This window comes from Panulirus ornatus, chromosome 12, assembly GCF_036320965.1.
Source record: "Panulirus ornatus isolate Po-2019 chromosome 12, ASM3632096v1, whole genome shotgun sequence".
Lineage (NCBI taxonomy): Eukaryota > Metazoa > Arthropoda > Malacostraca > Decapoda > Palinuridae > Panulirus > Panulirus ornatus.
In genome coordinates this window covers 38,558,417-38,573,204 of record NC_092235.1, presented here as the reverse complement: position 1 = coordinate 38,573,204, position 14,788 = coordinate 38,558,417, and the positions used below count along the sequence as shown (strand labels likewise).

General features: G+C 42.7%; 1 protein-coding gene across 2 annotated transcripts in view; it reads left to right on the top strand.

Moving 5' to 3' along the window:
• LOC139752021 (plasma membrane calcium-transporting ATPase 3-like) overlaps positions 1-14,788 on the top strand; it is a 393,564-nt gene that overhangs the window by 315,158 nt on the left and 63,618 nt on the right. For both annotated transcript variants that reach the window (XM_071667801.1, XM_071667800.1), the window contains exons 10-11: positions 378-580; positions 12,370-12,518. In XM_071667801.1, the coding sequence (XP_071523902.1) occupies positions 378-580; positions 12,370-12,518 (352 nt within the window). The remainder of the gene's footprint in view (positions 1-377; positions 581-12,369; positions 12,519-14,788) is intronic.

The window sequence follows — 14,788 nt, the reverse complement described above, 5'->3', positions numbered from 1 at the left end:
AACGACTACATAGATGGCCACTCTGTCACTGACATAAGTGTGGCGATTGTGTCGCTGTTACACTGGTGGTCACTAAACGCTCCAGTAACAAGGGGTGGCCACTGTATGTCCCTGTCACAATGGTGGCCACTGTGTGACACACCGTCACAGGGTTGACCACCGATAATCACTGTTACATGATGCACGGGCCGCCTGTCGTCAGAGACAAGCAAAAATTAGACAATAATTCGCCACTTGAATTTAGTAGTTAGTGATTATGGTACTAAATCTACTCAATATCTTTAATCTTTTACTTTACGTCACAGAGTGAATTAAGCTAACTACATAATCTTGTGATTTATCACTAATCTTCTCATTTGGCCTTGCTTTCCTGCTAGGGTCAGCCATAGCCTTGTTGACAATAGTGATCCTGGTGGTGACCTTCAGCGTGACGACCTACGTCGTGCAGAAGGAGGAGTTCGACGTGAGCCACATCTACTCCTTCGTTCGCTTCTTTATCATCGGTGTGACGGTGTTGGTGGTAGCGGTGCCCGAGGGCCTGCCCCTGGCCGTCACCATCTCTTTAGCTTTCTCCGTCAAGGTGAGTGGTGATGCTGGGCTATAGTTGACCCCCCTCACTTCTGTAACACTGGCTCATAACCCTACTGGGTTGTGTCCCTACGGTTGGTAATCTTCATGAGTAACATATATTTGTTGGACGATCCTGTAGCTGTCTGTACGAACTCGCATGGCCTTGATGCACTTATGTCGCGGACTTCCAAACCGAGAACAAGGGATCTCAGGGTAACGCAATCTAGGCCTAAATTGCACCGTGGCAGAACGTGTGACCCGTCGTCCAGCGCACCCTTCTTAAGTTCTCATCAAACCGTCTGATCAGGGAGTTTCTGTTATATCATCACAGCGTCAGTTGCATCATACCAGCCTCAGTGATATGTGTCAGACAGTGTCAGTGACATAGGTAACTAGAGCGGTCTTTTGTAACAGTGATCACAGTGATCAGTATGATATTGAAGTGTGGCCAGCGACTTCCCCTCGGCTGGTCAGAACCACAACCAAATGTGTTCCCAGGTAACACAAGCGTAATGCTCTCTTGCTCGTAACACCAGTCGTCACAGGACTTGTGTTATCATTGTCATCATTGCTGAAGCCATGGTAGTTCATGACAATATGCTGTCAATGGACGAAGATAATGGAGGTGAAGATATCAGAATTACCACTAAGGAAGATAGGGGGAATTGTGACCTTATGATGAAAGTGACTTCCAGTCTGTCCTGAGCAAGTCACGAAGGAAGAAACTACGTAAGAAGAAACAGTCTTAAAACTGCTCTTGAAACTGACACATCTCGCATACCGAAAATGACTAGGCTTGACTTCCCTACAGGAACTACCCTCGCTAAGGGATTTGGATGCTGTGCGCAGATAGTGTGGCAAATCTAGACAAGATTATAACAATGAAGCGGGATAATGACAACTATGGTTTCGTCACCATCTCCCAAAAGTTTGTTCACCTTCTGCTTGGCACCGAACGTGTTAGCATCAAAATACAAGACTCACCACCCAAGCTGCCACCCAAGATATAGATTGTGATCCACGGCGCTGGCGAGGTCATAAATCCTGTGCACTTCACCACTGACCAAGTCATCAATCCTAATCGACTTCCCAACCGTAAACTAATGGCGGCGGAGTTGGTCGGCCCTCCTAAAATTTCGTCACTGGTTGACTTCAGGCTTGCCTTAGGAAGGTCCTATAGGATTTCTGTACGCCAACAACCTCACCGTAGATGTTTTAGATGATAGTGACGGGGTCATATATTTGATATCGCAAGACTACTCCCAGGTGTGGGACCTGCGACGGTAATCATGAAACGAAGAACTATGGAGCCCTGAACGGAGACACTGTAGTCATCATGAAGTGTGTGAACTGTCATACCGCGGGTGTACGTGCTTCACACGAGGGTTGTACTATGGCCTTGCCACCATCCAGCAGTAGTGTGAGGCAACATGCTCTTGAGTGACAGCCACCTGCACCCCAGACCCCTGTGGCTGCTAGCTAGGCGCAGGGTGAGCAGCTTTCGGGTGCCAGGTTTTTACCAGTCCCTTGGAGGAGAATCATTCACTGATGGCTGTGTGAAATCATCAGTACTAAAAGTTTAAGACAGTGTGGCACAACTCCAGTGGCTCAGCAACACGCCTTCAAACAGATGCTGCAGGCTCAAAAGAAGTCGTAGAGGCGATCCAGCAACTTACGAAAGGTCTTACAGACTTCTCTCAAAGTAAGAGAGGCACCACAGCCACCAACGTGAGACACTAGATGCCACACAGCAAAGTGTGAGGGAAAGTGACCGTGTGGAAGAAAGAATTCCTCGTCTTCCCCACCCCCCCCCCCCTCTCTCTCTCTCTCTCTCTCTCTCTCTCTCTCTCTCTCTCTCTCTCTCTCTCTCTCTCTCTCTCTCCAGGTCCTGTTACCACATGTGCCACCAAACCCGCCCTCATTTCCCTGGTGGAGAGTGTTTACCCTTATACAAGCGTACCTGTTCCCGTAAACTTACGGGCGAGCGAGGTAATGGTTTGGTCAACGATAATAATAATTCTGGTAAAGATGACTACGTTTTGTATTGGTACAGAAACTTTCATTTATGTATTGATTACATCAAGAGTGTACCTGGACTGCTACCATAACCAGTCATTGTTACATCGATAAACTCAAGTGTACCTGAACAAAACAGCAAAATGGCTGACAATACTGTACTTACAGTCCTGAGTTGGTACATTGTCCCTCTCAGGAAGAGGTTACATGACCTTCATTATAAAGTTATCACAGAGACCATAGACTTGGTGTACCCTCAGGGAATGTTGACTACCTGCTGGGTCAGTACCACCAAAATTGCCTTTACATAGCTATGATCTTTGATCATGCAACTCACGTCTAATGCACGTCAAGAAAACTGTAGCACATGTTCCCATTACTGCTAAGAAGTGTGAAGGCCGTGGAATGCAGTGCCATGGTATCAGGGTCTATGCAGGTAATTCAACAATAAACATCATTGATTTGTAGGCAACAACAGACACGCTTAATCTAGAAGACCTGCCAGAATGTATCCAATCAGAACCAAGTTTAATGATAGGGGATAAAAGCTAGACACAAATCACTTGGTAATCCCAGCTACACCAATTTCAATAAGCAGCAACTGTTAACACTATTGAACACATATGATAAAGTACAGCTGGTGAGGACCTAGAGCCAACTCATGTCCATGGTGGGATCCGTGATGTATGTGTATGGTTCGCCATCTTGTATACTATACATTCTTCTGCTGTTGTTCAAGATATGCTAAGTGATCATCACTTAGACTATCTAGTATTTACTTATGTCATACCATCCTCCTTGCAGGAAAGTTCAAACGAAAAGCTCTCAAAACCCCTGATGATCAGCGTCAAAAGTTTATTTCTCATATGACCGGCTGGTATGAGTTCTGCCAGCCTAAGAATGTTGAAGAGTTTCATATTGACCTGGTTGAAACTATCCAGCAATACTCAAAACCACCTAGGTGGATTAGATGACCCATGAACACATTCCTAACCCACACAGACATCACGTCTACTATAATGATCCATAACTTAAGAAATATAAGTTTCTCGCTTGGAGAACTGGACGAGCTTACAGGGCGATCAAGAGCACCAGAGATACTGGAATTATTCCAGTCTGCCTTTGCAACTGCCAGCCAGCGCATGACTGAATTTGGACAATCTAACTGGTAAATGTGTGTGAACGGACTGAACGCACATACACCTATCAGTGGGACGTAGAGAGACAGTCAGATGATTAAGAGTAAAAAAAAGAGTAGTGTCCCATCCAAACTCTTTACAATGATCCAACGAGCTACTTAATTCCTGGTTCTTCCAGTCTAGTTTTGCCAATCTTTTCTTTGAACATGGAAATAAAGTAATCCATCTTATGAGGAACAAGGGCATGATGACTGCAATATCCTATTCACTGAATTTGAACTTGACGCAGCGCAGATTAAAGATAAAGCTACTTCCCCAGGAGGTGATGGCATCACCTATGAAATCTTGCGGTCTCCTACGCAACGTACCTGACCATCCTCTCTTCATCTGTACAACATGAAGTATGTGAGAGGAGTTCTACCTACCTCCTGGACGAGCAGCCTTATCATCCCATTACCCAAACACAACCATATCGATGCCTTTGACAAGTTGTTTATGCAAAACCTTGGAGAGGATGGTACTCAGTCGTCTTCTACATAGATTTAAAGAGCGTCTTTCTCTCAATCTATATGGTTTTATGCAGAAAAGAGCGTGCATCACTGCATCACTACCTTTTTAACCCTCCATACAAAGTACAATTACACTACTGTCCTTGACCTTAAAGCTGCTTTTTGACGTAACCAATCGACACGTAATCTTGTATGAACTTGCTGAAATGGATATAGGGGTCTGGCTTTTGCGCTGAATCTCTGGTTACCTGTCTAGCAAAGAGCCATCCGTTATGTTTCAGGGACACAAAAGTGAAATCAAAGAGTTTCAAACTGGTACTCCGCAGGGCGGTGTACTTAGCCCCACCTTATTCATTGTTCTAATTAATGACCTTCTTCAGTCCATGCACAAGAATTTCAAACACCATATACTCAGTTATGTCGATGATATGTATATATATATATATATATATATATATATATATATATATATATATATATATATATATATATATATATATATATATATATATATATATATATATATATATATATATATATATATATATATATATATATATATATATATATATATATATATATATATATATATATATATATACATATATATGCATTCACCTCCCTAACAACCCCATTCATAAACAAATTAAAGAACCATGGAGACGTCACCCACCCCTGCCGTAAACCAACATTCACTGAGAACCAATCACTTTCCTCTCTTCCTACTCGTACACATGCCTTACATCTTCGATAAAAACTTTTCACTGCTTCTAACAACTTACCTCCCACACCTTATATCCTTAATACCTTCCACAGACCATCTCTATTAACTCTCATATGCCTTCTTCAGATCCATAAATGTTACATACAAATCTATTTGCTTTTCTAAGTATTACTCACATACATTTCTTAAAGCAAACACCTGATCCACACATCCTCTACCACTTCTGAAACCACACTGCTCTTCCCCAATCTGATACTCTGTACATGTAGGGAGGTGAATGCAAGAGTTTTGGAAAGAGGGGCAGGTATGCAGTCTGTTGTGGATGAAAGAGCTTGGGAAGTGAGTCAGTTGTTGTTTGCTGATGATACAGCGCTGATGGCTGATTCATGTGAGAAACTGCAGAAGCTGGCGACTGAGTTTGGTAAAGTGTGTGAAAGAAGAAAGTTAAGAGTAAATATGAATAAGAGTAAGGTTATTAGGTACAGTAGGGTTGAGGGTCATGTAAATTGGGAGGTAAGTTTGAACGGAGAGAAACTGGAGGAAGTGAAGTGTTTTAGATATCTGGGAGTGGATTTGGCAGCGGATGGAACCATGGAAGCGGAAGTGAATCATAGGTTGGGGGAGGGGGCGAAAATTCTGGGAGCCTTGAAGATTGTGTGGAAGTCGAGAACATTATCTCGGAAAGCAAAAATGGGTATGTTTGAATGAATAGTGGTTCCAACAATGTTGTATGGATGCGAGGCGTGGGCTATTGATAGAGTTGTGCGCAGGAGGGTGGATGTGCTGGAAATGAGATGTTTGGGGACAATATGTGGTGTGAGGTGGTTTAATCGAGTAAGTAATAATAGGGTAAGAGAGATGTGTGGCAATAAAAAGAGTGTGGTTGAGAGAGCAGAAGAGGGTGTTTTGAAATGGTTTGGTCACATGGAGAGAATGAGTGAGGAAAGATTGACCAAGAGGATATATGTGTCGGAGGTGGAGGGAAAGAGGAGAAGTGGGAGACCAAATTGGAGGTGGAAAGATGGAGTGAAAAGGATTTTGAGTGATCGGGGCTTGAACATGCAGGAGGGTGAAAGGCGTGCAAAGAATAGAGTGAATTGGAACGATGTGGTATACCGGGGTCGACGTGCTGGCAATGGATTGAACCAGGGCATGTGAAGCGTCTGGGGTAAACCATGGAAAGTTCTCTGGGGCCTGGATGTGGAAAGGGAGCTGTGTTTTCGGTGCATTATTACATGACTAGCTAGAGACTGAGGGTGAACGAATGGGGCCTTTGTTGTCTTTTCCTAGCGCTACCTCGTACACATGAAGGGGCAGGGTGTTGTTATTCCATGTGTAGCGGGATGGCGATGGGAATGAATAAAGGCAGACAGTATGAATTGTGTACATGGGTATATATGTATATGTCTGTGTGGGTATATATATATATACATTGAGATGTATAGGTATGTATATGTGCTGTGTGTGGACGTGTATGTATATACATGTGTATGTGGGTGGGTTGGGCCATTCTTTCGTCTGTTTCCTTGCGCTACCTCGCTAACGCGGGGGACAGCGACAAAGCAAAATAAATGAAATAGAATAATATATGTATATATATATATATATATATATATATATATATATATATATATATATATATATATATATATATATATATATATATATATATATACATATATATATATATATATATATATATATATATATATATATATATTCATATATATATATATATATATATATATATATATATATATATATATATATATATATATATATATATATATATATATATATATATATATATATATATATATATATATGTGTGATACAGCGCTGGTGGCTGATTCATGTGAGAAACTGCAGAAGCTGGTGACTGAGTTTGGAAAAGTGTGTGGAAGAAGAAAGTTAAGAGTAAATGTGAATAAGAGCAAGGTTATTAGGTACAGTAGGGTTGAGGGTCAAGTCAATTGGGAGGTGAGTTTGAATGGAGAAAAACTGGAGGAAGTGAAGTGTTTTAGATATCTGGGAGTGGATCTGGCAGCGGATGGAACCATGGAAGCGGAAGTGGATCATAGGGTGGGGGAGGGGGCGAAAATCCTGGGGGCCTTGAAGAATGTGTGGAAGTCGAGAACATTATCTCGGAAAGCAAAAATGGGTATGTTTGAAGGAATAGTGGTTCCAACAATGTTGTATGGTTGCGAGGCGTGGGCTATGGATAGAGTTGTGCGCAGGAGGATGGATGTGCTGGAAATGAGATGTTTGAGGACAATGTGTGGTGTGAGGTGGTTTGATCGAGTGAGTAACGTAAGGGTAAGAGAGATGTGTGGAAATAAAAAGAGCGTGGTTGAGAGAGCAGAAGAGGGTGTTTTGAAGTGGTTTGGGCACATGGAGAGGATGAGTGAGGAAAGATTGACCAAGAGGATATATGTGTCGGAGGTGGAGGGAAAAAGGAGAAGAGGGAGACCAAATTGGAGGTGGAAAGATGGAGTGAAAAAGATTTTGTGTGATCGGGGCCTGAGCATGCAGGAGGGTGAAAGGAGGGCAAGGAATAGAGTGAATTGGAGCGATGTGGTATACCAGGGTTGACGTGCTGTCAGTGGATTGAATCAAGGCATGTGAAGCGTCTGGGGTAAACCATGGAAAGCTGTGTAGGTATGTATATTTGCGTGTGTGGACGTATGTTTATACATGTGTATTTGGGGGGGTTGGGCCATTTCTTTCGTCTGTTTCCTTGCGCTACCTCGCAAAAGCGGGAGACAGCGACAAAGTATAAGAAAAAAAAAAAATATATATGTGTGTGTGTGTTATCTCTGGGGATAGGGGATTAAGAATACTTCCCACGCATTCCTCACGTGTCGTAGAAGGCGACTAAAGGGGACGGGAGCGGGGGGCCAGAAACCCTCCCATCCTTGTATTTTAACTTTCTAAAAGGGGAAACAGAAGAAGGAGTCACGCGAGGAGTGCTCATCCTCCTCGAAGGCTCAGATTGGGGTGTCTAAATGTGTGTGGATGTAACGAAGATGAGAAAAAAGGAGAGATAGGTAGTATGTTTGAGGAAAGGAACCTGGATGTTTTGGCTCTAAGTGAAACGAAGCTAAAGGGTAAAGGGGAAGAGTGGTTTGGGAATGTCTTGGGAGTAAAGTCAGGGTTTAGTGAGAGGACACGAGAGCAAGCGAAGGAGTAGCACTACTCCTGAATCAGGAGTTGTGGGAGTATGTGATAGAGTGTACGAAAGTAAATTCTAGATTGATATGGGTAAAACTGAAAGTTGATGGAGAGAGATGGGTGATTATTGGTGCATATGCACCTGGGCATGAGAAGAAAGATCATGAGAGGCAATTGTTTTGGGAGCAACTGAATGAGTGTGTTAGTGGTTTTGATGCACAAGACCGGGTTATAGTGATGGGTGATTTGAATGCAAAGGTGAGTAATGTGGCAGTTGAGGGAATAATTGGTATACATGGAGTGTTCAGTGTTGTAAATGGAAATGGTGAAGAGCTTGTAGATTTATGTGCTGAAAAAGGACTGGTGATTGGGAATACCTGGTTTAAAAAGAGAGATATATATTAGTATACGTATGTAAGTAGGAGAGATGGCCAGAGAGCGTTATTGGATTACGTGTTAACTGATAGACGGACGAAAGAGAGACTTTTGGATGTTAATGTGCTGAAAGGAGCAACTGGAGGGATGTCTGATCATTATCTTGTGGAAGCGAAGGTGAAGATTTGTGGGGGTTTTCAGAAAAGAAGAGAGAATGTTGGGGTGAAGAGTGTGGTGAGAGTAAGTGAGCTTGGGAAGGTGACTTGTGTGAGGAAGTACCAGGAGAGACTGAGTACAGAATGGAAAAAGGTGAGAACAAAGGAGGTAAGGGGAGTGGTGGAGGAATGGGATATATTTAGGGAAGCAGTGATGGCTTGCGCAGAAGATGCTTGTGGCATGAGCAGCGTGGGAGGTGGATTGATTAGAAAAGGTAGTGAGTGGTTGTGATGAAGAAGTAAGATTATTAGTGAAAGAGAAGAGAGAGGCATTTGAACGATTTTTGCAGGGAAAAAATGCAAATGAGTGGGAGAGGTATAAAAGAAAGAGACAGGAGGTCAAGAGAAAGGTGCAAGAGGTGAAAAAGAGGGCAAATGAGAGTTGGGGTGAGAGAGTATCATTAAATTTCTGGGAGAATAAAAAGATGTTCTGGAAGGAGGTAAATAAAGTGCGTGAGACAAGGGAGCAAATGGGAACTTCAGTGAAGGGGGCTAATGGGGAGGTGATAACAAGTAGTGGTGATGTGAGAAGGAGATGGAGTGAGTATTTTGAAGGTTTGTTGAATGTGTTTGATGATAGAGTGGCAGATGTGGGGTGTTTTGGTCGAGGTGGTGTGCAAAGTGAGAGGGTTAGGGAAAATGATTTGGTATATAGAGAAGAGGTAGCAAAAGCTTTACGGAAGATGAATGCCGGCAAAGCAGCAGTTTTGGAAGGTATTGCCGTGGAATTTATTAAAAAAGGGCGTGACTGTATTGTTGACTGTTTGGTAAGGTTATTTAATGTATGTATGATTCATGGTGAAGTGCCTGAGGATTGGCGGAATGCTTGCATAGTGCCATTGTATAAAGGCAAAGGGGATAAGAGTGAGTGCTCAAATTACAGAGGTATAAGTTTGTTGAGTAATCCTGGTAAATCATATGGGAGGGTATTGATTGAGAGGGTGAAGGCATGTACAGAGCATCAGATTGGGGAAGAGCAGTGTGGTTTCAGAAGTGGTAGAGAATGTGTGGATCAGGTGTTTGCTATGAAGAATGTATGCGAGAAATACTTAGAAAACAAATGGATTTGTATGTAGCATTTATGCATCTGGAGATGGCATATGATAGAGTTTATAGAGATGCTCTGTGGAAGGTTTTAAGAGTATATGGTGTGGGAGGCAAGTTGTTAGAAGCAGTGAAAAGTTTTCATCGAGGATGTAAGGCATGTGTACGTGTAGGAAGAGAGGAAAGTGATTGGTTCTCAGTGAATGTAGGTTTGCGGCAGGGGTGTGTGATATCTCAATGGTTGTTTAATTTGTTTATGGATGGGTTTGTTAGGGAGGTGAATGCAAGAGTTTTGGAAAGAGGCGCAAGTATGCAGTCTGTTGTGGATGAGAGAGCTTGGGAAGTGAGTCAGTTGTTGTTCGCTGACGATACAGCGCTGGTGGCTGATTCATGTAAGAAACTGCAGAAGCTGGTGACTGAGTTTGGTAAAGTGTGTGAAAGAAGAAAGTTAAGAGTAAATATGAATAAGAGCAAGGTTATTAGGTACAGTAGGGTTGAGGGTCAAGTCAATTGGGAGGCAAGTTTGAATGGAGAAAAGCTGGAGGAAGTGAAGTGTTTTAGATATCTGGGAGTGGATCTGGCAGCGGATGGAACCATGCAAGCGGAAGTGAATCATAGGGTGGGGGAAGGGGCGAAAATTCTGGGAGCCTTGGAGAATGTTTGGAAGTCGAGAACATTATCTCGGAAAGCAAAAATGGGTATGTTTGAAGGAATAGTGGTTCCAACAATGTTGTATGGTTGCGAGGCGTGGGTTATGGATAGAGTTGTGCACAGGAGGGTGGATGCGCTGGAAATGAGATGTTTGAGGACAATGTGTGGTGTGAGGTGGTTTGATCGAGTAAGTAATGTAAGGGTGAGAGAGATGTGTGGAAATAAAAAGAGTGTGGTTGAAGAAGCAGAAGAGGGTGTTTTGAAATGCTTTGGTCACATGTAGAGAATGAGTGGGGAAAGATTGACCAAGAGGATATATGTATCAGAGGTGGAGGGAACGAGAAGTGGGAGACCAAATTGATGGTGGAAAGATGGAGTGAAAAAGATTTTGAGTGATCGGGGCCTGAACATGCAGGAGGGTGAAAGGCGTGCAAGGAATAGAGTGAATTGGAACGATGTGGTATACCGGGGTCGACGTGCTGTCAATGGATTGAACCAGGGCATGTGAAGCGTCTGGGGTAAACCATGCAAAGTGTGTGGGGCCTGGATGTGGAAAGGGAGCTGTGGTTTCGGTGCATTATTACATGACAGCTAGAGACTGAGTGTGAACGATTGGGGCCTTTGGTGTTTTTCCTAGTGCTACCTCGCACACTTGAGGGGGGAGGGTGTTGTTATTCCATATGTGGCGGGGTGGCGATGGGAACAAATAAAGGCAGACAGTATGAATTATGTACATGTGTATATATGTATATGTCTGTGTGTGTATATATATTTGTACATTGAGATGTATAGGTATGTATATTGTGCGTTTGTGGACATGTATGTATATACATGTGTATGTGGGCGGGTTGGGCCATTCTTTCGTCTGTTTCCTTGCGCAACCTCGCTAACGCGGGAGACAGCGACAAAGCAAAATAAATAAAATAAATAGATATATGTGTGTTTGTGTGTGTGTGTATATATATATATATATATATATATATATATATATATATATATATATATATATATATATATATATATATATATATATATATATACTTATATACGTTGAGATGTATTGGTATGTATATGTGCGTGTGTGGACGTGTATGTATATACATGTGTATGTGGGTGGGTTGGCCCCTTCTTTCGTCTGTTTCCTTGTGCTACCTCGCTAATGCGGGAGACAGCGACAAAATATGATAAATATATATATGTATATATATATTCTTTTTTTTGAAAGAATCACAATTTTGCACGTGATCAAGATATTCCTAAGAGTCCACGGGGAAAATGAAATACGATAAGTTCCCAAGTGCACTTTCATGTAATAATCATATCATCAGGGGAGACACAAGAGAGAAATATAACAGTCAGTTGATATACATCGAAGAGACGAAGCTACGACGCCATTTGGACAATCGCATGTTTACCAAATGTCGTCCTAGCCATTGTTGTCGCCTGACTTAGGTAGAGGTGAATTAGAGAAAAATTGAGATTATCCATATTTTATTGAATTTATGTACGGGAACCCGATGTGCCTTAAGTCAACTAAGAATAAAGAGATGATAAAAATGATTGATAAACTGCTCTGATGTCTTCCTTGCAACTTAGATGTCTTAATGCTAACCCTCACTGGGCTCATACTAAAGGATCTAATATGTTATGTTAGATCAGATACTGCCCGTGGGTAGGAATTATGAGGGATGTGATTGGCTCCAGGAAAATGCCATTTCTGTGTCTGTGTGGGAGTTGAGGAGGAGCGTCATTACAGTCTCCATGTGGGAAGTGGATATGCTGGTGGCTGCAGAAAATATATGTCAGAAAATAAACTTCATATATTAGAAGATATTCTTTATGTCTGAAGATATTTACTATATTATATATTCTATCCATACGTGAAAAAAGACATCTTGTATATCGTCAGATAATTTTCTTGGTTTTGTTATGCTGTGTTCTGACGTGTACTGCAGAAAATGATGAAGGACAACAATCTGGTGCGGCACCTGGATGCCTGCGAGACGATGGGGAACGCCACGACCATCTGCTCGGACAAGACCGGCACCCTCACCACCAACCGCATGACCGCCGTGGCTGCCTACATCGCCGGCACCACCTACAGGTGAGACACACACCTCACCTCCACCTGCGTCATCGTATTCCAAACAAACAAACAATAAGCAACCATAACACTGTGTAACACAATCTTTGTTCCTGGATAGTAAGTGTTATTCCATAATTGCTTATGCGTAAAAAGTGGAAAAAAGCTAATATTCAATTCAGACTTTGCTTATGTGACAAGGACAGTTATATTTTGAAGTCTACCTATTTCCAGTTGGACAGACGGCAAATTTGCACATTTTCATTCACATGAAGTCAGAAAAACAACAACATATGAAAATTAACATGTATTTACACTGATGTTATTCAAAAGAGATCACAAAGGATTTAGAAGTGGGTAGTTTTTCGAGATCTACGATTGGACTGTAAATCACTTTCACGAATCAGACCCCAAATATAATCTGCCATCATGTTCTCGTTATATGTTCAAAGTCCAGTATATCCTGGTGGAAGCGCTCGTCTTGCTCCTCCGAATACGCTCCCATGTTCTCCTTAAATTTATCAATATGAACGTCAATGGACTTTGAGGGACATCCTGCAGTCCATTCTGCCGTAGTTTTTCACCACAGTCTCAACCAGCCCCACATAGATTTCGGTCTTGTTTTCGCCGAGGAAACCCCGAACCACTGCGGCAAAGCAGTACCAAGCTGCTTTCTCCTTCCGAATGAGTTTCTATTCTTTGTACTCCAGGATCTTTATCTATGGTCCCACGAAGACACCGGCTTTGACCTTTGCCTCAGACAGTTTAGGGAAGAGGCCTTGAAGGTACTTGAAGCTGCAGACTCCTTATCTAGAACCGTTACAAATTGTTTCATAAGGCCTAATTTGATGTGCAGTGGTGGCATCAACACCTTCCGGGGGTACACCAGTGGCTCCCACTTGACGTTGCTCCTCACAGAGAATTCGGTCCGCAGTGGCCAGTCCCGCCTCTGGCAGTGAGTCGCGGGATCCCTGCTGTCCCAAAAGCAAAGACAGCAGGGAAACTTGGTAAAACCGCCTTGGAGACCTATCTGGAGAGCCACAATTTTGAATTCTCCGATGACTTCCCAGCTGTACTCATCATACTTAAAGGCGTCTAGCAGGGTCATGACACTGTTGTATTCTTTGAGGTGCACCGAGTGAGCCAGGGGAAGCGTCGGGTACTTGTTCCCATTATGGAGCAGCACGGCGTTGAGACTTCTGGATAACCTGTCAATAAAGAGGCGCCACTCGTTCGGGTTACAGGCGATTCCGATTGCCTCAAACAGGCTGGTTACATTGTGGCAGAAGCAGAGCCCATCCTGACGGGTGAGGAAGCTGGAAAATCCTAGGTGACGCTTCCTCTGATCTGCGATTTGCACACTTTCATCCAACAAGTTCCATTGCTTGAGCTTAGACGTCAAAAGCTCGGCATTGGAATATGTGAGGCCAAGATCACTGATCAAGTCGTTAAAGTTTTTTTGATTGCGGCAGTATGGATTTCTCTCCTCAGCTGCAACTCTGAAATTGTAATCTGAATCTACATTTTCCTCCCGCTCTGACTTGCTGGTCTGTTCTGACGACGGCTGTTCTTTCTCTGGAGTAGTGGGAAGTGGGTATGGGAAGTTCAGGGGAGTGTGGCACCGGGACAATGGATGATGGAAGGTCCGGATACATGATAGCAGGTGCAGTTTTGCCAGTCCGACATTTGGAAGGGTCCACCATGCAGCAATAGCAATTGCTTGAGTGGTCAGTGGGCTCCCGCCAAATTCTTGGGATACCGGACCTTATAGCGCTCTTCCCCCCCTTGTATATCCTGTAAAAAATCAATGTTTAATTGTGATTATGCAAAAAGCAATTGCTTATTGGTTTATTAATCTATTTCACTCATGACTAATGTGTAAGAGATAACTCAACATATTCCATAAATGTTTTTCTCAATAACATTGAAAATTTAGAAAAAATTATTTCTAAATCTAAAAATTTTGAAAAATCTTATGACATAAATTCCCTCCACCCAAACGAGCAACAATCTTACTTTCCAGAGTTCTATTTTGCAGTGCTCGCAGGTGGAATAAGGTGCCCAGAATTTGTCTTGATCCCCAACAGGCATGACGAAATGTACCATATAGACCTCGCACATCTTACCTGAGGCTGCCGCCCAGTACTTTTTCGTTCTTGTTTTGATAAATTGGCGGCAGACATAGCAAAATGTGTCTGCCGGATGCTTGCAGCCTCTAGATGCCAACTCAGAAAATGTATGTATCCATTTAGGCAGTTAGATCTAAACTGAGCAGGTTGGCATAAGGCCCA